This window comes from Macrotis lagotis, chromosome 1, assembly GCF_037893015.1.
Source record: "Macrotis lagotis isolate mMagLag1 chromosome 1, bilby.v1.9.chrom.fasta, whole genome shotgun sequence".
Lineage (NCBI taxonomy): Eukaryota > Metazoa > Chordata > Mammalia > Peramelemorphia > Peramelidae > Macrotis > Macrotis lagotis.
In genome coordinates, this window is record NC_133658.1 from 763504655 (window position 1) to 763527821 (window position 23167).

The following is a 23167-nucleotide window of genomic DNA, read 5'->3' on the forward strand; positions in this document are numbered from 1 at the left end:
TCTCTGTCTCTCTGTCTCTCTCTCTCTCTCTCTCTCTCTCTCTCTCTCTCTCTCTCTCTCTCTCTCTCTCTCTCTCCTGTATGTCTCTTTCTGATTAGGTTATGTCCCTTTCTTTGTTTCTCTGTCTATTTTTCTCTTTCTGCCTGTCTGCCCTTTGTTTATCTCTCTTCCTTTCTCTTTCTCTGTCTCTTTCTGTTTCAGAGTCTCTGACTCTTTCTCAACTAAGAAGAAAGATAGCAGCAAGGGGAAGAAAATGATTTGGGTTGAAAGGGTAGCAACAAAACATTTGGAGATACTTTTTGTTTTTAAAGAAGGCAACTGAGATAGTTCCAGAGACTAAAGATGAAACAACTGTTTGACTTTCCTTGGATGAGGGATCTGAGTTAACTGTAAACTAAGTCAAACATCCATCCTCCTCTGAGACAACTGAGCATGGGTGCAGCTCTGCCATTGATCTTCCTCCAGCCCTTTTGCAGGATCACTCCACAGCCATGTGATTAATAAATTTAAACCTTTCTCACAAATCACTTATAACCTCCACAATCAAATACTCAGGAAGCCCAACTCCCAATTTAGAGCCCATCTTATTATTAGACTGGTATAAAGTGTCTACGAGATGATGCACTGCAGAAATACAGACACCAAAGTTATTTAGACTTGCATATGTTACTGCCACAAAGAGGGCCAAATACCCTAGGGGGATATTTCTGCTGTCTCAGTTTAAGAAATCTATTTGCCATTTTTACTGTCTCAGCAGTATATGTAAATAAAGGGTTGTTATAGTGCCATAATTCCCAAATGATGGGCACTAACTATACTTCAGTAGTTCTATAAACCAGCCCATTATGACAACTCATGGCCAGTTTTTCACCAGGCAAAACAATTCTGCTAGTGTGAGCCATCTACAAAATATAAAAGGAGCATATAATTAAATCGGGTTGAAATAGAACTCTACTCCATGTCAAATGCTAGTTACACAACCACAAATTGTAATATACTTTTAACGATGGCAGGACATTGTGTTTGCTGGCATTGCTACCAGAACCCACAGTGGGTTTCCTTTTAAAAAAAATAATAATGAGAAGGTTAAAAAGCATGAACTCTACTCTTACCCTTGTATTTTTTATTATTCTCTTACAATATTGTTACTGAACTTTTTCTCTTGATGATAAGTCATCAGTAAAGACCATTTCAGCATAGATTGCTGATTATAGTCAATCAAAAATATGTAATTTACCGATATTTTAATTATTCCTTTGACAAATGTCAGATTAAAGCATTCTAGAGCTGGAAGGAGTCCTTATGGCTATTTAAGCCTAAGCCCTTCCATATTTTGTTGATCAGAAACCTGAATTGCGATCCTCAGTTCTGGAACTATACTGAATTTGGAGTCAGAAGAGATGAGTTCAAATCCTGATTCTTCTAGTTAGTATCCTTGTGATCCTAATCTAATCATAGAGTACTTGCCTTTGAAAGTGAAGGATCTGGGTTCACCTTTAATCTCTGATGTCTTCAACCTGTAACTTCCCCAGACTTCGCTTCTCATCTGTCAAATGAGGAAATATGACTAGAAGGCTTCTATAATTCTTTCCATGTCTAAAGCTATGATTCCAAGTAATTTGTTTTTACTTCTGGTACTGAACCACTTTTCCTCTTAGAAAGCATAATAATAATAATAATAATAATAATAATAATAATAATAATAAAATAGATAACATTTATAGAAGTTAGTTTAGTTGTGTCCAATTCTTTGTAACCCCATTTGGGGTTTTCTTGGCAAAGACATTGGAGTGGTTTTCCATTTCAAATTTCACCCCCAGCCTCCCCATACCTCATGTGATGGAGCTCATCATAACAACAGATATCTCTTTAAAGAAACAGGTGAAATTTTATTAGGCTCTAACCTTTCCTCTGCACAAGAGAGCTAACTTTCTCCTAAGAGTAGAACTGTTTTCTTAAGAGTCGAACTTAGCTAAGTAGTATAGTGGATAAACTAGGACTGGGGTCAGGAAGACCTCAGTTCAAGTCCAGCCGCCAACACTGGGCAAATTATTTCACCTCTGCTCGTTTCATCTGCTTCCTCATCTGTAAAATGGAGATAACAGCATCTACCTTCCAAGGTTGTCATAATGCTCAAATGAGATAATAATTATAAAGCACAATGTCTGAAAATAATAAGGGCTGTATAAATGTGAATTGCTATTGTTATCACTCCCACTTCCTGTGCTTCCAGTTTAAGAAAGGAATCACCCCCCCCCCCCGCAGCTTTATCCTAGGGAGCTTTTATTTTCCATATTTTTTTGGGGTGGCAGCCACCTCTCCAAGATAATACCCAAACACAGCCTGGCAGCCTTGCTTCAGACAAACTTCCAGGCATGCTCATGATTCAAACAAATTACCAGTGATATAGAAGAAAAAGAATAGATTTGAATCCCAGCCCTGCGACCTTATCAGAGTCACCTTAGGCAAGCAGCATGATTTCTCTAAGTTGGACCATCTTAACTATATTTGAATCATGAAACCCTTTGGTATACTGGAATCCTGTGGATCCTTTCTCAGAATCACGTTTGTAAATGCTTAAAGTAAAATATAAAGAATTGCAAGGCAGGGGCGACTAGGGCAGCTATCAAAATGCTTTTTAAATCTTGGATCCCAGATCTAGGCCTCCTAGAACTCCTAGGTAAAATGAGAGGGTTAGATTAGATGACCACTGAGCCCCCCCCCCCAGATTGATGATTCTTAGATAACATTAATGATCCTTAGTTGGCTTCTTCTGTCCCTTTCAGCTTTAAATCCTATTATCACACATAGCCAAATTGGATGAAAAGTGCAGGGATAGAGACTTCTTTCAGGCATAATCAACAGTCAACAACTCTTTTTTTTAGTTGTTTATTATATTCTAGACATTCACTAAAACTACAAATTAAGTCAAAAACAGTCCCTGTCATCAAGGAGCTCATATTCTAATGGAACAGACAACATGTAATAAGTAGGTGATACAAGATAAATACTCAGTAAATGGTAAGTAATCTCAGAAGGGAATATACAAATAACTGGAGGAGCTGGAAAGTCGGGTTTCAACTGAATCCTGAAGGAAGCCAGAAAGACTTAAGAAGTAGAAATGAGCAGGCCAAGCCTTGGTGGCATGGCATCCATCAGCACAGAATTGGGACACGGAGTCTTGTGGGATAAGAGTTGCCTCTAGGCCAATGTGGCTGGATCAGAAGGTGTGTGGAAGGCGGGGGAGTAAAGTGTGAGGAGATCAGAAAGGTAAGAAGGGAATAAATGCCAACCAGAACCACAGGAGAGAACTTCTCTTGAAGCCATTCCAGTTTCTAGCATGCAGGCTTTCTCCCTCGATGCTTGAAGAGAGAGAAGAAGATAAAGGGGCCATATTCAAGCTTTTATCAGTTCTGTTACAGTAAAGACTTTCTGCTAAGCATGCATATCCTATCTGCAAACACATTAAAATAGACCTGATGTTCTAGTCAAAACATGTACCAGTAACTCATTCCTTAATTCAGACCCACGGGTACATGGCTATATAATTGCACGGTGACTTAAGATAAAACAGAATTCTTGTTTAATATTAGCTAGAGGTGAAACAGGGAAGGTAAAAGAACAATGGGAGAAACATCTTTCTGTAGTAATTTCCTGAAGAGGCTCCAAGGAGCTGTTGGAAAAGGGAAGTCCTTGCCTTACTAAATAAAAAGTGGGAGCCTGTGTATTTATTTAAATATTATTTTAATATGAAATTTCAGCAGGAAGAAATAAGGTAAGGGAACTAGAAATGTAACAATATTCACAAGTATTTTCTGATCTAAGTTTTAGTCATTTGACCATCTGGTACTATCTTGTTTATTTCTCCAGAATCCAGACTATTTAAATAGTTGACATATATCATCAACCCTTCCCTACCCCAATCTCCAGGCTTTATGTATCTAAAGATGTTAGAAAACTAACCTCATTCTGCCCTGTTATTAGAACACACTGCCCCTCAATCAGTGTTGCTCTGGGACAGTATTGGGTCCTTTTTTAAAAAAAATGAACCATAAGTAGGACAGAATTGTTTGTTAAGACGCACCCCCCCCCTTCCCCGGCCACCACCCCACAGGCCTAAAATCAAGTCTTTGGCATGTAGAGCAGAAAAACTAGAAGCTGTGTATATAACCTTGGAATGAGGCAATCAGCAACTTTGACCAGGACTTATAAGTCTAGCTGTCCCAGCAGCTAGCCGCAGGTCACATATGAAGCAGCAACAGCCAGAGCCCAGAAAGCTGGCTTGTAATAAGAACATAAATATGGCCCTTTGCATCAGCCACAGAGGGAAAGCTCCTTCTGAGCAGAACCTCAAAATGATATGTGTTGCATAAACATGAGCTGGAAATAGCAGCAACCACTGTGGCTGAGAAGTGGCTCCTAGCCAGGGTGACCTCTGCCTTTCTATCCCTCCTGCCAGGGAGCTTGCTGTTGAGCAGAAACCTAGCAGGGGTCTGAACAAAGATACCTCAGTCTCCCACTCCTCTCTCTTATCATGACTCAATTGTCTCCCTAAGAAGAGGGAAAGTATCTGTGGCAAGGCTGCAGTTTGGCAAGTGGGCAATGGAAGAAACAGACTCTAGGTCAGCCGTGCCTGTGTCTGGATGCCTAATTCACACTATTCAGCAGAGGAAACGTGGGTGGATATCATAGTCTTTTGTCTGTTTTACTCATATTAATGCTCCCTTTTTTTAATTAACAATAGTGTAATGTCCCATTGCCTTTTCCACCTCTGCAATGAATGAATGAACATTGTTACAGACAAGTAGAACAGTCAGGCAAAAGAAATCTACACAATGGCCACATCTGAAATCTCATTCAGTAACTATTGTCTACCATCTCATTGCCAGTGCTTCACCATTAAGACTTGTGCAATCATGACTGATCACTATATTGATCAGAGACTTGAAATCTTTCATTGCAGTTTTCCTTTCCATTGTTGTGGTTTTCATGTAAGTTGGCTTTATTCTGTATCAATTCATATCAGCCTCACCAAATTTCTCCAACTTCTTCACATTCATCAATTCATAGAATACGATGACATTCCATTCACATACCAGTTTATTCAGCTACTCCTCAGTCAACCACCATTTTTCTTCCAATTGTTTACTATCACAAGAAATGTTGCTATAAATATTTTGAAATATTTAAGAAGGGTTTTGGTTTTTAAGAAATGGTTGAGTTTCCTACTGCTTCCTGTCCCCAGACAGTACTAAACCTGAGCAAACCTACAAATTTGCCAACAGGTTATCTTTTTGTTTGTTTGTTTTTTAAGGCAATGAGGTTAAGTGACTTGCACAAGGTCACACAGCTATTTAATTATTAAGTATTTGAGGTCAGATTTGAGCCCAGGTCCTCCTGATTCCAAGACCAGTGTTCTATCCACTGCACCACCTAGCTGCCCCCAACCAACAGATATATTTAAAAATATAATGCTTGAAGTCATTGAAGCTGATAAGATCGAGGGCAAGTCAGTAAACAGATGATGGAAGAAATATGATTTTCTCATTAGGATACTAAATTAAATGACAGATTTATTCATTTATTTGGGGGATAGTTTGGCCTAAGGACTAGAGCCCTAGAATTAGAATCAGGAAGATCTAGGTCTAAAGCTCACTTCAAACATTTACAGGTTTTGTGTCTTGGACAATATCTCTGAGCCTCACTTTCCTCATCTGTAAAATGGAACTGTTAATGGCATTGACCTCATAGGATTACTTAAATAATGTCTATGAAGTATTTAACAAACCTTAAATGAACTATAAATATCAGATACTTTAAAGATTGAACTTTATTGCTAGCTAAGCCAGAATTTTTTTTGCAGGTTGTTGAGTACATTGCATCCCTATGCCCTTGCTAAAAGATAGGAATAAGATTTTCCCACTCCCTCATTTTCTGGATGCTCCTGCTAGACAACAGGAAAATATTTTCCTAGTTACCAATTTTCTGGGTGATGCTGAATACATTGCATCCTTCTTCCCTCTGCTAGAAGATAGGAATAAGATTTCCCCATTTACCAATAACTGAATGTAGGCACTTCTCATATGAGATCCAGGAAACCTATCATGTTCTGTAAAAGAATAGGCCTTGTTTTCTACATAGGACTTTAAAAAAAAGTACTCTCCTGAGTGAAGCTCATATTAGTATGAGTGCATGGATATTTGTGTTCCTAGACATATAAGAGGTCAGAGTCCTAGATAAACATAAAGGGAAATTCATGCTTTTCCTGAGATTCTACCTTGAGAACCATCTTCTCTCTCTGTATTGTTTTTAAAATTTGAGAATAAAAATGGAATGACAAATGAGTCTCAGTACAGGAACTTGGCCCCACTATATAATAAGAATGACTTAGAAGAAGGAAAGCCTTGACTGATAAAGGACTAAGTTAGAAATTGGCTGTACATTATAATTTCTAATAATGCAAAATAATAATACTGAGTTTTTAGGGTGACTTTCACCTAATGGACTAACTTAACTTTTCATATTAGAAAAGGCTCAAGATGATAGTATTTGTAAAACCATCATCAGACAAAACTCAAATACTTTATGCATTCTGGAAAATATACATATACATATATGCATGTACACATATGTCCCTGAATATTTTTCAGAAGAACATGTTAGATACTGAGGATATAAGCGCTTCTCATATTAACTCCCTCACATTTCATGAACAGCTTCCAATTCCTCAATAAACTGTTGGAAACCAGGCCCATTTGCATTACGTGAGATGTGAGCCAGTTAGTACACACAGGGAAATTTCCAGGTCTCCCTTTAGTGTGTTTTCATTTTGTAGGGTTTACATGGCTTTTGAGTTTAGTCCCTTTTGTGTTTGAAAAGAAACAAGGGGGAAAAAATGATCGGAGTAATTAAAAGTTGAAATGGCCTAACTAATCATGAGGCCATCTGTGTCAGTGTGAGTTTGTTCCCTGGGTACACTGTCTGTTTTATCCTGACTTGTGTTCAGTGTCCCAAGTGATATTTCTGCTACCACTTTCCTTAGAAGACTAATTAATAGTCTCTCTGACAGGAGGGGTTCCCCCCCCCCCTTGATATTCAGCCTAAAATTAAAGGGGAAAAAATCTTTGTAGCTTTCCATTGTTTGGAATATAAGAGAACCTAGTTTGTCTCTCAAATTCTTCTCAGGATGGCCCCTATCAACCCTGGACACATTTATTGACATAAGATGCTATTTTTTAGTTTGGTTTTTTTTCAGCAAAACTTTTTCCCATCTTAGTTGATGCCATCCTCAGACCCAAATTATTAGTTACATTTAGTATTTTTTCCATTTTTTGTGGCAGAGAGAGAGAGAGAGAGAATGTTTATGTGTATCAAGACAGCCAGACATTCCCAAAATGATTCAACCATTTCCTACCCTGACAAAAATCAAATAGAGGCTTAAAACGACAACCTAAATAAATCAGACCAGAGAAACTGCTGATGACTTGGAAGGATACAGATAAGTTATCCTGATTGTCTCTATATCCTACATCTACCAGAACATTGCTGATCCTACTCCATTCAGAAATATTATGGCATTTTATGGATTTTGAAAATATTTTCTTTGCACAAAGAAAGGGTCTGCATGGGCTCAGATTTTCACAGACAACCTGCATTTCCTCTATATGGAAGCTCTGCAAGTATGACTTTTTTTTTAACGTAGGAGTTTGGGAAGTATGCTTCTCATTTTGTCAGAATTCAGGAAAACAAGCTTAGGAAATGCTTCTTGTTCTATTTACCTCAAACCAAACAGTAATTAGTAAGGACTGCATGTTCAGAGTATTCCCCCATTTGACATTCTCCCCATCCCCTTACATCCCTTCATTCTGAGAAATGTAGGGCTTTTCTCAGTCATATTTCTAGTTTGTATTTACAAAGGAGGAATGAACTAGCTGAAGTCAAATAAAACCAGAGCATCTCTTGACATTCTTTTTTTCCTGTTCTAGTGTTTCATATTGACATATTGTGGCACCTGGGAATAACGTGGAAAAACCTCCCTGGTTTTTTTTATCATCATTGTTATTTAATGTTTATTTAGCTCCCACGTGGGTTGTCCAGGCTGGGCAGCTCACTGCCTCTCATCCCAGTCTACTGCGAGCTAAAGGACTTAGCTAATTCACTTCACTGGGGATCTGAGATGAATAACTAAGGACAAGCTGAGCAAATAGCCAACATAGCCCTTCACTGTAAGGGCAGAATGGTGGCACCTTCCTTCTGACACCAGGAACAAGCTGGCTCTAGAGCCAACCTGTGCAAGGAAACCTTTGTAGCTGTGGAGATGAGTTTTCTAATACTGAGGGAAAAAAATCTAGACTGTTAGTTACTGATCATGTTGCTTCAGGATGTCTGGACTCTTCTAGTCAAACAGCAGAACAAGAATTCCTCCTTTCCTCCTTTTTTAAAAGAAGCAACATTAGCATTATGATAATACTAATGCTAATAAGAGATAATTCTATAAAATAGTAGTGCCTTAAGGCTGGCATAGCATTTTATGGATATTCTTTCATTTGATCTCATTTTAATTGGGATAAATAGATATGTGTAAAAACAGATACATCTATATATTATGTGTGTATATTGATACATAGACATTCATATATGTGCAGGTATGTGTTGCCTTATAAATAGAGTTATTATGTAATTCTAAATATAGTCTATATATAGGTACATAAATTATATAGGTCTAAATATCTGTCTTTATATACATATTTGTGTCTCTATACCTGCTATATATGTATATATACACACATCCATATATGTATAAATTGTCTTTAAAATGAAGTTCATCAAAATTTTGTAAAAAATGAATGCTAAAAATTATCTTTTAAAGTAACTAAAAATGAAATGCTGTTAAAAAATAAACTGTGGCATTAAGAAGTGAGTATAATCCATCAAAAAAACAAATAAATCAAGTTGAGACAATTCCACCTTTCCAGTTGTATATTTCCACCCAAGTAGATTGTTCCCAGTGGAACCAGACAGCTCTAAGGCCACTGAATACCCTGACCCTTGGCTTTGTTGCTCATACTATCCCCTTCATGCCTAGAATGACTCATCTCTCCCTCTTTGCCTTTTGAATTTTTGCACCACTCCCCCTTTAAAATTCAGCTTCAATATCACCTCTGGGATGATGAAGGGAAACCTCCCATCCCCAGCCAGAAATAATCTCTCTGTCCCCTGTGTGTTTCTTTACTGTCGAATGAATGTTTGTGCATGAGTATGTGTGTGTGTGTGTGTGACTGTACTAATAACTATCTGTTCTTGTCTGTCCCAGCTCCCTTCTAATTTGTTCATTGCCTAAGAGCTCATTAATTGATTTTTGAATTTAATAATTGATTTCTGAATTCTAAGCAAGCACCATCTAAGACCCTTCAGTAGTTGCCTTTCACTCCTTTTGGTTGAGTCTGCGATCACCAAGTTACAAAAACCATCCAGTCCAATCTCTTCCTTTTATATATGAGGAAATAAAGGTAGCTAGAGGTTAAATGATTTTCTGAAGGTATAGAATAAAATATATTATAAAAAACAATTCTCAATCCCAGACCTCCTATTTCTGTTTTGCATTGCACTACTCAAAACTAGAAAATTTTATATTACTTATATTACTTAGTATTGGGTATCAATTAATTATATTCTTCCATATCTATGCTACCAATCAAATACCATTTCATCAGGGCTACCTTATTAGATATTCATTATTTGAATGATTGTTTTCTTAAGTTGTCAAGACAAAAATGTTGCATAGATTGGGAAAACAGATTAAGTGGATTTTAATTAACTGACACTTTTTGAAGTTTGTAAAGCACATATCACTCTGACTTCCATCATTTAAAGAAATCAGAAAACTCCCTTCATAGTTGATTTCTTTATTTATAATGGCTTGTTGATGCGCTTTGAATTTTATAGACCGTCTATTTCCAATGCAATAATAACAATAACTAATATTTACATAATACTATGTACCAGATACAATACTAAGCACTTTACCAATATTTTCTTATTTGATCCCCTCAACCACTGTGGGAGATAGGTACTAATTTTATCTCCATTCTGCCTCAGAAAATTGGGACAAACAAGAGGTTAAGTGACTAGCCCAGGGTCACACAGTAAGTATGTATCTGAGGGCAAATTTGAATGCCAGTCTTATTGACTCTAAACTCAGGACTTTTTCCACTGCACTCCTTAGCTACCCCTTGAAACCTCATTATAACAAGGGGAAAAAAAAGGAGTAAAACTTACCAACAAAGCAAGCCCATTCGACAGCCTAAGCAGTGTTCTACCTTTAGCCACCCACAGCTATAACCACAAGAATGTACAGTTTCATCATCTGTTCTCTGGAACCAAGATTGATCATTACAATTAATCTGAATTCAATTGCTATTTTGTGGTTTGTTTTTCATTTATATGATTGTAATCATTGAGTAGAGTTATCCAGGATATTCTGAAACAGTGCAAGGCAAGTCTTCTTAGGTTAAGCTAATGTTCTTCCTCAAACTGATGTACCACAATTTTTGCAGCCATTCCTCAGTTAACAAAGTACTTATTTTTTCCTAGTTTTTTTCTTAATATATGGTTGTTAATAGTTTACATTTCTTTTGAAAATTTATTTGTCTTTTGGTCACTCGTCATTTGAAAACTTAAACTTAGGTTCGATATATTTGTTTTAATTCTTTATAGGTGCTAGATATAGACTGATACATGTTTAATGCAAAGATTTCTTCCAATATTGTTATTCTTGTTGAATTCATTTTGTTTGTGCAGAAGTTTTTTTAATTTTCTTTAGTAAAAATTATCTCCTCTCCTCTTTTTTTATCCATCTCTCTTGTTTGCTTAAAGATTTTCCCCTTGATCATAGAATCTAACAGTTAACTTCCCATTATTATGATATAACCTCTTATATTTAAGCCACATTCCTTATTTGGAGTTAATTTTAATATGTGATGCAAGATGCTATTCTAAACTGTTGTTGAGTTTTCCCAGTTTTTATTATCAATTTATGAATTTTCACCCCTATATTTTCCATTTTGGGGTTTACTAAATGCTGAGCCACTTTATTTTGTTCAATTGTTTCTGAGTTTATTTCACTAATTCACTCTTCTACTTTTTAGAGTAACAGAGGTTACTATTTTATAATATAGTTTGAAGTCAGATACTATTAGGTCCCCACCATTACTGCCTTCATTATTTTCCTGGATTCTTGACTTTTTTATCCTTCCAAATGAATTCTGTCATTTTTCCTAGTTTATAAAATAATACCTTGGCAATTTGATTGGCATAGAGCTAAATCACCATTTCTACTACACTGGCACAACCCAATCATGAGTAATGAGTCTCTCCGGTTATTTAATGATATTATTTACCATTCTAGCATTATCTCATAGTACTTTTCCCAAGCATTCTATTTCCCAAGCATGTCTAGTAAACCTAGACAAATCATTTAAACAACAAACGAATGCCATTCATCCTCAGAGGTAAATTAGGCTTACATGTATAGCACTTACAATTAGATCATCTTCTATGGTCCTTACAACTCACCTACAGAGTCACCAAAGTAGATAATATAATCTCTATTTTACAGGTAAGAATTGTAAAGCCCAAAGTGCTTATTATCACTGTGCTTGGCCCTGTAGGAAATACATATTCCCTTTTTGCCCCCTTCCAAGAGAAGGCATGCAAATTTTCCCCAATTCTACACAGTTAGTCATGGGTATAGATAAGATTTAAACCTAGGTTTTCTGCTTTATCCCAACCCTGCCACTAACTTGTGTGAACTTGAAAAACCTCATTTAACTTGTCTGAGCCTCAGTTTTGTCATCTATTAAATGGGATGGATTAACTCATCACTAGGTTCTCAGTTCCCAAATTCTAAATTTCTGTAAAGGGAGAGGTATTTTTTTGGGGGGAGAGGTATTTTCAAAAGCAGTATATAAAAAAGAGCAAATGAACTTGATTATCAAAACCCTCACTACTCACCTCTTCACCCACCCACCCCCCAAAAAATCCTATGCTATTTGGAGTCTTAAATGGAGAGAAAACATTAAAATGAAGACAACCTCTGAGTTTGCCCAATTATGTTCATAGAATGTTCTGGTCTTTTGTTTCCCCAGGCTATCAATGTACCTGTCTCTCACAATTCACTGGGAGAAACTGTGAGTCAGAGATTACCGCCTGCTTCCCAAATCCCTGTCGGAATGGGGGGTCTTGCGACCCAATCGGAAACACCTTCATCTGCAACTGTAAAGTTGGGCTTACTGGTGTCACGTAAGTGAATCATTTGGTCCAATTGCTGACAGTTATTTAGACAGCAGGACCAGCCTCAGGACAGCCTGCAGGATAATTCTCTGGGGCATATAAATTGCTAACAACAACAATAACCATAACTGGTATTTATATGGTACTGTAAAATAGGTAGGGCCCTTTACGTATCTGACCTCATTCTATTATTGCAGGAATTCTGTAGAGTAGGTGGTTTGCCACTTAGTATCCGAGATGTCTTTATTCTAGCCAAAAACAATCATTCCTCATTCATTCAATCTCCCAGTTATTAGGACTTGATGACCCTTTAGATAAAAACTGAAGTTGAGCTTAAATTAGTTTTTTTCAGAGATGACCAAATGATTAGATTGAAATAGGATGCTTAAAATATTTGAGGCAGCATGATGTAGTGGAAAGACTGTTGGAACTGCATCAGATGCAAATCCAGACTCTGACATTGTGTGTGACCATGGCAAGTTATTGAAGTTCTCTCTACCTTAGTTTATTTTTACCTCTGAAATGAAAATTATCACCTACCTCAGATATCTGTTGTAAAGAAAGTGCCTTATAAACCTCAGTTATATAAAAGTGTGTTATTGTTATTATAAATACAAACTATGTTGAAATCTCCTTGATCATTCTTAAGCAACCATGTATATGTGGATAACTTATATTCTAATTATAAACCATTTTTTGTAGTCATTACAATAAACCCCTGAGGACATAAACTAGATAGCTCTCTGTTGGCCTACTTTGAATTGCTATGTGTAATTCACTGTACATAATGTAATTAAAGCAATCAAATTACTTTTCTTTTCATATTCCAGGTCTTTACTAATTCAAACTGGCCTTTCTCCCATTTTAACCCTGTAATAGAAATTTAACTATAAAATGTTGATTTTACCAAAAAGTAAAGGGTATCATCAAATCCTTCTTATAGATACATAATATTGGCTAAACTGGACAAAACAGTAAAATGAAGGGAGGTGGCATATATCCTGATAAACTAAAAAATGAGCAATAACTTATATGTCTCTATATATTGTATTTTCTAATTAATTATTTATATGTTCCTTGAAAGTTGGCAGTTTCCTTTTTATCTTTAGATCCCAACATGATACTTTGAATCATGTGATAGATGTTTAATAAATGAGTTGAACTACATTTTCCTTAAAAAATTATATCAAGGCAGGTATTTATTATGGCAGATTCCATGGAAAAGAAAAAAAAATCATAGAATTATTTTTATAAAATTTTCCTCCAGAAATTTTCCCATTCTTTCAATGTTTTGGGAAAGGAAGTTATTAAAGATGGGGGGAATGACTTTAGTGTTTAAGACCTATAATGTGTTGTAGTCCACTGTAGTCACTATATTTTGTGTGGGGGGGTGTTATTTTCTTATGTTCCTAAAGGTGTGAGGAAGACATCAATGAATGTGACAGAGAAGAATGTGAGAATGGGGGTTCCTGCGTCAATGTGTTTGGCTCCTTCCTCTGTAACTGCACCCCGGGTTACGTGGGCCAGTACTGTGGGCTCCGGCCGGTGGTGGTTCCCAACATCCAAGCTGGCCACTCCTATGTTGGAAAAGAAGAACTGATTGGAATTGCCGTGGTCCTCTTTGTCATCTTCGTTTTGATCGTCTTGTTCATCATCTTCCGCAAAAAAGTCTTCCGCAAGAACTATTCCAGGAACAATATCACTCTTGTCCAGGACCCAGCCACGGCAGCACTATTGAACAAAAGCAATGGGATTCAGTTCAAAAACCTGAGGGGAGGTGGGGACAGCCGTAACATCTACCAGGAGGTCGGCCCACCCCAGGTCCCTGTGCGTCCAATGGCTTATACCCCGTGTTTCCAGAGTGACTCTAGGAACAACCTTGATAAGATTGTTGATGGTCTGGGGGTGGAGCACCAGGAGATGACCACTTTTCACCCCGAGTCACCACGAATATTAACCGCTAGGCGAGGAGTGGTGGTGTGCAGCGTGGCTCCCAATCTCCCAGCTGTCTCCCCGTGTCGTTCTGATTGTGATTCCATCAGAAAGAGCGTCTGGGATGCAGGAACAGAGAGTGAGTGGCAACTGATGGTGGTGGAAGTATTTGTGGGGGGTGGGCAGCTCCCTTCCAAATCACAAGAGGAAGATCTTTAGAAATCATCTAGTTCCTCCTTCCTTTTCAAAGACAGTTTAGCCACTAAGGAGTTGTCACAATAGATAAATGACAGTGACTGGGTTTGAGCTCAAATTTGATGGTTCCATGTTTAGGGGCTTGGGTTGGTTTTTTGTTTTATTAGCAACAGACCACCTCTGACTTCTTTTAGTTTAAAAATAAACAAAAAGCTGTATTTTACACCCTGAACATAATTTAATCTTATCTTGATGAAGCCTGATCATCATTATGAAAGTCAGTAATTATATAATACCATGGATGTGTCTGGCCCATTGGTGGTGACTGAGAACGACACAGCCTCACTAATGTGGATCACAAACATTGAAACACTTTTAAGGATAGGGGCATAATCCATAGATAAGGGATATCATTTGGGCTTCCATTAGGTATCCAGGTAAACAGACAATAAGTCAGTCAAAAAGATGATTAAAGATAAGCCTTGAGTCATATATCATTAGAGTGGATTTTCTTTTTCCCACAAAGGAGGTAATTCTGATTCTGATTTCACAACATACAACCAATTTTAAATAACAAATTGCTATAACAGTTTACTAGGTTCACTTAGTCGGTTTGCCTACCGTAGAAGTATTTTCTTAATTTCAGTCCTGTGGTTCTCCATGCCACTGAAAAGAACTAAGCTTGTTGGCTTATTGAGTTCAAGTTTCATCCACATATGGTAACTACATTCTGCTGTATTTGTCCCCTGCTCAGATTTTCTTTTTTCGTTTAGGAAATGGAACAGAGAGACCAATGAGGAGTTATTCTATTTAATTCACTTTAATATTTATTAAGCACCTGCCGTATATGTGCAAGTCATAGTGCTATATATTTATCAGTTCCCATGGGTTCAGTTTTCATCTCTATGCTGATAATTCTCAAATCTGCTTATCCAACTCCAACCTCTATCCTGACCTCAAGTTGCACATTTCCAACTGGCTATTGAGCATCTTGAACCAGATCTACAATGAACACCATGTCCAAGACTGAACTCATTATTTTTCCCTCCAAAGCCTCCCCCCCTCCAAATTTCCCAATTACTGTCAAAGGCACTGCCATCTTCCTTGTACCTCAGGCCTCACAATGTAGGTATCATCCTTGATTCCTCTTTCTCTTCACCCCTGTCACATCCAATCTCTTATCATGACTTTTCAATTTGACCCTTGTAAAATCTCTCCTTGTCCTCTACTCTGACACTGCCAGCACCCTTTAGGTTGCTACAAGTCTCTCCCTACTGCAAAATTATCAAAGTGAACTTCCAAAAGCACAAGTCTAACTATATCACTACTCTACTCAATGGACTCCATTGACTCCTTATTACCTCCATACATAATCCTGTTTGGCATTCAAAGCTGTTCACCAACTACCCTCTCTCCATCTTTCCAGTCTTCTTACAAGTTACTCCCCTACTTTGGACTGGGGTACTGCCCTCCTTTCTGTTCCTCAACAGGATTATCATGGAACACGCTCTATCTTACGATTCCAAGTGTTGCTGTATTTTACTGGGGGGGAGGGAGTATTAAATGTTTTAATTTTTTTCTTTATTACTTGTAAGCAAAAATTTCTTGCTTTTTTATTTAGAATTCCAAATTCCCTCCTTCCCTCCTCTTGTCTCTCCTTAATAAAGTAATTTGATATAGATTATACATGTTCAGTCTTGCAAAACATTTCCACCTTAGCCATGTTGCAAAAGAAAACACAGACTTAAAAAAAGCAAGAATATTTAATAAAATTTTAAATGTCTGCTTCAATCTGCATTTTTAACTCCATCATTTCTTTCCCTGGAGGTGGATAGCACTTTTTCATCATAAGTCTTTGGGTATTGACTACTCCAAGTGTTTTCAATGACTGTCCCCTATGTCTAGAATTCCTTCCATCCTCATCTCCATTTCCTTTCCTGACATCCTTAAAACACTTGCTAAAAATCTTACCTTTTCAAAACCATTCAAGATCTTTTTTAATATTTTACCTTCCTTCTGTTGATTATCTATAATGGATCAGACAGAGAGAGGTGGGGGTAGATGGGTAGATAGGTAGATGATAGATGGAAATATGGATAGCTGGATGATAGATGGAGAGATGGATGGATGATAGATAGGAAAAAAGATAAATGGATAGGGAAAGAGAGAGAATCTTTGGGTAGAGTTGTTTCTATAATGAATTCCTCATTAGAGTAGGGGGTTCATATCTGAACTTAAAACAGTATCTAGTACATAGTTGCCATGACTAATTAGTGTCTATTCAAAAATAAACATATAATCCCTATTTCCAAGGATCTTATAGTCTAAAAGTGGAATAAGGCCCATACATGAATAATAATAGTTTAATTTGTTTTATAGTCCTGTCTGTAAGAGAGACAGCACAAAGGGGTATAGGAAGCCCAAACTCAGAACATGTGATGGTCTCAGACTGCAGCAGTATTAACCCTTGACTTCAATCAGTCAGAATTGTGTTGTATAGCACAAGGATGGTGTCATGTGGGTTGTGAGACTCCAAGAGTTAGTGTTAAATTAATTCAATTTGGGGGTAAAAGGGAACCTTTGATATTTTCATTTCTGCCACGACTGCACTGCCCTCACCCTTGGGACTCATTGTGCTGCTCTTTATGGTAAAAGTAAACCTTGTATACAGCCTACCTTGTCAAAAACAGAACTTGTCGGGTTTGGGGCTTTGTTCTGTTTTTGTTTTCAAAATATGACTTCGTCCCTGGTGTTTCTTTGCTTTTATATTAGTAATTAATCCTATGCCGCATCTAACTTGAGGTCTGTCTAATTGACATCAGGTGAAGAAAAACAATGCTATCTATGGGGACATAGTCAGGAAACACTAATTCCTGTGGCCAAGAAGAAGAGTGGATACTACTTTTATCACAAACCTGTGTTTCTGTATCCTGTCACATAATGCCATGGTTTAAATCTTTTGCTGATGATCATTTCTTTTCCCTCTTTAATGTGACAGGTTTATTTCCAAAATTCACCTCAGGCCAAAACTCAGATTTCCCCCAAAGTGTTGTTGAGTTTTTATTTAATACATCGACTTCTTTGTTGAGGATGGTAGAATGTGCTGGGAAGACAGTTTGTAAGCAGCCAATTCGTTTTTCAGATGATGACAAACTCAAGACATAGGTCGCTTTTATGGACTATTGTCGTCCATCAAATAAGAAAATGACCCTGTGGTGCTTGTGCATCTGTGTTCCCAGGATAAATTCCTACCCAAAGGAATAAGAAAGAGTGGGGATCCAGAAAGCACTTCTATTCCAGGTTTTCCTTTAAAATGCACAATTTATGAGAATTCTTTAATTACTAAATTTGGGGCTATGCTGCCCTCCAGAGGCCCAAATGAAAAAGCTCACTCTTTATCTGTTGATTGAAGTTTGAATAAATGTCGTGGCATTCTTGCCAATAAAATATTTATTACCACCACTCCCCATTCTAAAAGCAATCTTGTTTAACCTACTGTTGACATCACATCAGTCCATGGAAATGATTTAAATGAACCCTGAATGGCAAAGAGCAAGCCAGCTGCTCTACTCCAGTCTCAATCTTCAAGTTAACTATACTACTTTAAGGACAGAGCATCTACTTTTGGCTATAAGCTATTTTGAAGCTCATTTACCCAGAGTTAAGGGTTTCAAATCCAAAATGCAAATCACCTGATTGACGGACCTTTGTACCCAAAGACACAATCAAATGAAAAAAAGGAAAGGGGGGTGGGATTGGGGAAGTACCTAAAATATAAAAATGAACTCTGGGAGTGGCAGGAATGGATATATGCATAAAATAACCCATTATCATTTTTGCTTTATCTTTTCTTGTCAATGAAGACAAAGGAGTGGATGATGCCGAAGAAGTGACCTGTTTTGTGGGAAGCAATAAAGGCAGCAACTCAGAAGTTCAATCCCTCAGCTCCTTCCAGTCTGATTCTGGAGATGATAATGGTAAGGAAATCTTCAAACTCAGTTCTTGGAATTCTTTTTTTTTTAGGTTTTTGCAAGGCAATGGGGTTAAGTTACTTGTCCAAGGCCACACAGCTAGGTAATGATTAAGTGTCTGAGACCTGATTTGAACTCAGGTACTCCTTATTCCAGGGCTGGTGCTCTATCTCCTGCACCACCTAGCCACCCCTTAGTTCTTGGAATTCTAAGGGAATGAGTTTTAACCTTGCAAATGTCCTCAAGATCTCCATCAATATACTCCCTCATAGGGGAAGAAGGATATACTCTTTGATATTTAGTAACTTTTTGGATAAGATCCGCAATGGACTGCCTCCTGATAGATTATCCTCTTGGCTAAGTTTTACTTATTGATGTGATCTTCCCCATTTGACCATGCATCCTGCCTTCTTCATTTGGTTTCATTTCTGCGTTGAAAACTACTTACCATAATCCCTTTGCAGATGAATTTTTTCTGTTGTGAGAAACTTATACATTTTCTAACTTGTACAAGACCTTTTCCACATTTCACATAGACTTCCATGGTATTGTCAATTGGAGGACTAACTTAGAAAAAAGTTGGTTTCAATTCAATTAACATTAAGACACTTCTATATATATTCATCTTCAATATAAAGATAATAAATAAATAGACCATAGCTCCTGCCCTCAGAGAAAACATTGAGGGTACATAAGAGCCATATGCAGACAAAAATAACATAAGTATAACATACAGGAGAGAGAGAGAGAGAGAGAGAGAGAGAGAGAAAGTGGCATCAGAATTCAAAAAAAGGAACTCTCACATAAGACTAAAGGGATGAACTGTGTGAGGGATGGTAAAGACTTGAAAGCTGTTTTCTTCATCTTGGAAAGAAGAAAGTGGAGTGAGATAAGATCTCATAAAAGTACTTATTAGAAGGAATTTGTTCTTTGTCCTTTCATTGATGAAGTTGGAGGAAAAGAAATACATGTTTTTGTTCATTGATAAAAATTAAATTAAAAATACTTCACAAGAGCACTTTGCCAAATACTAATTAGATTGAGGATCATGTGAAAAGAACTTGAAATATTCTTCTTGAGATATTATACCATTTCCCCCCATGGTCATAGATCTGTAGAGATAACATATTCATCATGATGAACATACGTTGAGACAACAAGTATGCTTTCCCAGGCCTTAAGATAAGCTAAAAGTCTAAAAATACAACCCACACATCCAACAATAGTCCAACAGATGCCATTAGAAATGTATATATCCTCGGCACAATTCATTTGATAATAAGTTTTGCATGATTGAATGTATACAACCTATAACAAATTGATTGCTTACTGTTTCAAGGAAGAGGGAGGTAGAGGATGAAGGAAGGAAGAAAATTTGAAACTCAAAAAAGTGTTAAATGAATGCCAAAAATTGTCTTTAATGAAATTGGGGAAAAAATAAAATATTTTTTTTAAAAAAAAGGTATGTCCCATATGATACTACAGTTTGACAACTATGTAGAAACCCCCAAGGTACTTGAGTCCCTATGGAAAGCTATGTTATTACATGGCATTTGTTCTTAGGTTGGTACAATGAGTTATAGCTAGATTTGGGTTTTTTATTCATTTGAGTACATCCCTGGTTTAATGAACCCCAAATGGCAAAGAGTAAGTCAACTGTTTTATTTCATTCTCATTCATTTAACTTTACTACTATGAGGATAGAGCATCTATATTTGACTGCCAGCTTTTAGGAAGCTTCATCACCCCAGCTATAAGAAAAGGATGTTGTACTTAGGTCCAATTCTATAATTGATACTCCTTGGACCACTATTATTAATAGCATCCAAATGATATTTGGGATGATACTGACAATTCCACCTCCCCATCATCCCTACCCAGACAATAACTTTCAGAATAATTTGCAAGTTATAAGCAGTTCATAAGAGGATGCTTGGCCAACTGAATCTCAATACATAAAAAAAAGACATCTATGCTTAAGAAAAAGAGAAAAGCATTTCATAAGGAGGAGACATCAGTTCTGAAGAGGTCTTGAGTGTTCTAAATAGAACATCGTTTTCTAAATGCTGAGGTGATGAGAGTAACCAAGGAGGTGTTTATTTAAACCCATCAATTTTGAATCAAGGAGGGCCAACTCCTTTAACAAAAAGTCATCTCAAACTGATCATATAATTAATTGTTGCCCATTTTCCCAAGACTGGTTGTTCTGATTAGACAAATAAGGAAGGGGCGACTCATTGTCATCCTTCCTTCAATTATGAATAGCTAGAAGGTAACATCCAAGGATGGCTAAGCATTCAACCTCCTCATATCACCCCTGACTTGCCTCAGCCAGGCAAGGAACATATGGCCAATTCTTTGTGGTTCATTTAGTCTCTCAACTTAAACATTCTTATTCTATTCTGAATTCTATAATGTACTATCCCATAGAATTTTTGAGAAATGAACTTTAAGCTTAGACATATCAACAGAATGCACTTGTGATAACTATAACTTGATTCTAATCATTGTGGAGGTCAAACATCTCACAGAAGATAATGGCATATAGCAAAGAAGCTGATTTTAAGAGATCAAGCTTTCCTCACTATCTTGGCAGATTCAGCTATAACCCCCAACAGCAAGGTGCCTTCTTTAGGATTCATTAGAGAGTTAATAAAAAGAAATTATTGTGAAATAGGAGAGGTAAAAACTTCTTAAATTTGTTTAACTGGTTTTGCTGATATGAATTTGTAATATGTACTAACTGGTAATGAGAACAAACAGTATGTTGTAATGACAGAAACACATGAGTTCAAGCTTACTTCTGACACATATTGACTGTGTGGCCCTGGTGCTCCAGACAACTCTAAGACTATCAAGGGAAGAGTATTTTTGCATCTGCAGACTGACAAAGTCACAGATCTAGTAAAATCATTGGTTATAGAAACTTTTGGTAGGTTTGCATAGAATTTGTCATTATTTTCCATTCAATCTAAAAATTATAGTATTACCCAAAGTAAGATGTCCTTTGACCCACTGCCTTAATGAATTGTGTAAATCATTGACTTTGTATAGTGTAATATAATAAAATGTGAACATATATGTATATTGGTTAAAAGAAGGTAATATATGTATAAAATACTAACCTAAAGCTATCCTTTCCCTCCCTTGTCTGCTTTCCCTCTCCCACAAGCTTCCATAGTGACTGTCATTCAGCTTGTCAACAATGTAGTTGACACTATAGAAAATGAAGGTATTTACATTTTTTTTCTGTAACATTTCTTCTTTATCAAGTTACTTTTCTTTGCAAGTTAGTACCTCTCATTACTTTGGATTAGAACTGTTGTCACTAGTTAAGGGTAGAATGAAGCATCAGAGAGCATCAGCTCCAAGAGCTTGTAATTTTGATGCCATTCATTGGTATTGACTTTTTAAAAGAATTTCTTCAGGACAATTTTAAAGCATTTTTTCAAAAGAAAGTGAAGTTCATGAACTAAAATATTCTCTATGTTCTCTATATATGAGTACTTTCTTTGAAAAGAATGTTTATTTTTGATTCTACATCTATATTTAAACCCTGGGACAAAACAGTAATTTCCAGTGTTTTATAATTCTAGAGCATGCTTATAATAAACTTTAGATATACAACCTGCTTTTTGTTTCTTTTCCTTAAAGTCAACCAGCATTTTGTGATGCCTTTGATAGAGATTAAGTAAACAAATTAATTCTTTACTTTCTTAGTTTGAACATCATTGAAAAAGAGCTGGCCTTAGAGTCTGATAGAAAGTGAACCTCAAAACAAGTAAGAATGGGGTTCAAGTCCTGCCTCTCATGTACTAGCTCCATGCTCTAGACAACTCTTGAATTCTCTTAAATTACAGTTTGCATTGGTAGAGGGAATTTCTTTACCAACAGTTCCCCAAACCAATGACCAAAGTGAAAAATTTTAATCAGTTATCTCAAAAAAAGTAAACTATGAAGTGGGATTTAGTAGATTTCCCCTTGCCCAGGAAAACTGATCATAATTTAATGATATGTTTTAAGGACTCATCTCCTAGTTATATAATATAAAAGACTACATCATGGAACTCTTAATGAATTGAATATTGGTGAATATCATTTCCTTTTCTTGGTTGCTTAGCAATAAAAAGGAGAAGCTGTACCCAGCTCAAGCCCATATATGATGTTGAAGCATGTCTTAAGCATGTCCTCTTTAAGTCTCCCAGTGCTGATGTGACTGGAGTTGTCAGTTTTACTTTTTTGCTTTGTATTTAAACAGTGTCAGTTATGGACCAAGGACAGAACTACAACCGAGGTGACTCCCACCAGATCCCAGCTCAACCCTCTGTCCATTATCTTGTTTTGCTGCCTCTGTTCTTCTTCATCTCCTTCCCCCTCTTCCCTTTCGGAGTATGTTTTGTTAAGTCTCTGCATGTTCCAGGCATCTCTTGGGTTGTTTTGATGGAGACCTACCTTTGCCAGCATCTCCCTCCAAGTCCCTTTACTAGGGTATCTGCCTCTGAGTCTCCTTGCCTTCCAGTCCTAAAACACCATCTCCTAGAGCCTGTTTTGCAAGCATGCTGAAAGCTTTGATTTCCACATGGTAATAGGGGTGGGGGTGGGTGGGAAAAGGTATTTGGGGAAAGGAGGCCTTTCATACAGTTTAAACTCCTAAAATTTTGTTTCCTCATCATCTTGTATATGGTCTGGCTGAGTAGAAACAGGGAGCACGTTCTGCACTTGAGCATCATCATGTTGAGTAGCCATCTGTCTTGTTCTCTGGTCAGAGCATGGCTGAC

At 37.0% G+C, this 23167-nt stretch overlaps 1 protein-coding gene across 1 annotated transcript in view; it reads left to right on the forward strand.

Annotated features, from left to right (window-relative positions):
- LOC141506737 (protocadherin Fat 3-like) overlaps positions 1-23167 on the forward strand; it is a 199601-nt gene that overhangs the window by 174618 nt on the left and 1816 nt on the right. The window contains exons 28-32 of the mRNA XM_074213776.1: positions 12147-12300; positions 13707-14362; positions 18282-18395; positions 21562-21621; positions 22648-22683. Of these exons, the coding sequence (XP_074069877.1) occupies positions 12147-12300; positions 13707-14362; positions 18282-18395; positions 21562-21621; positions 22648-22683 (1020 nt within the window). The remainder of the gene's footprint in view (positions 1-12146; positions 12301-13706; positions 14363-18281; positions 18396-21561; positions 21622-22647; positions 22684-23167) is intronic.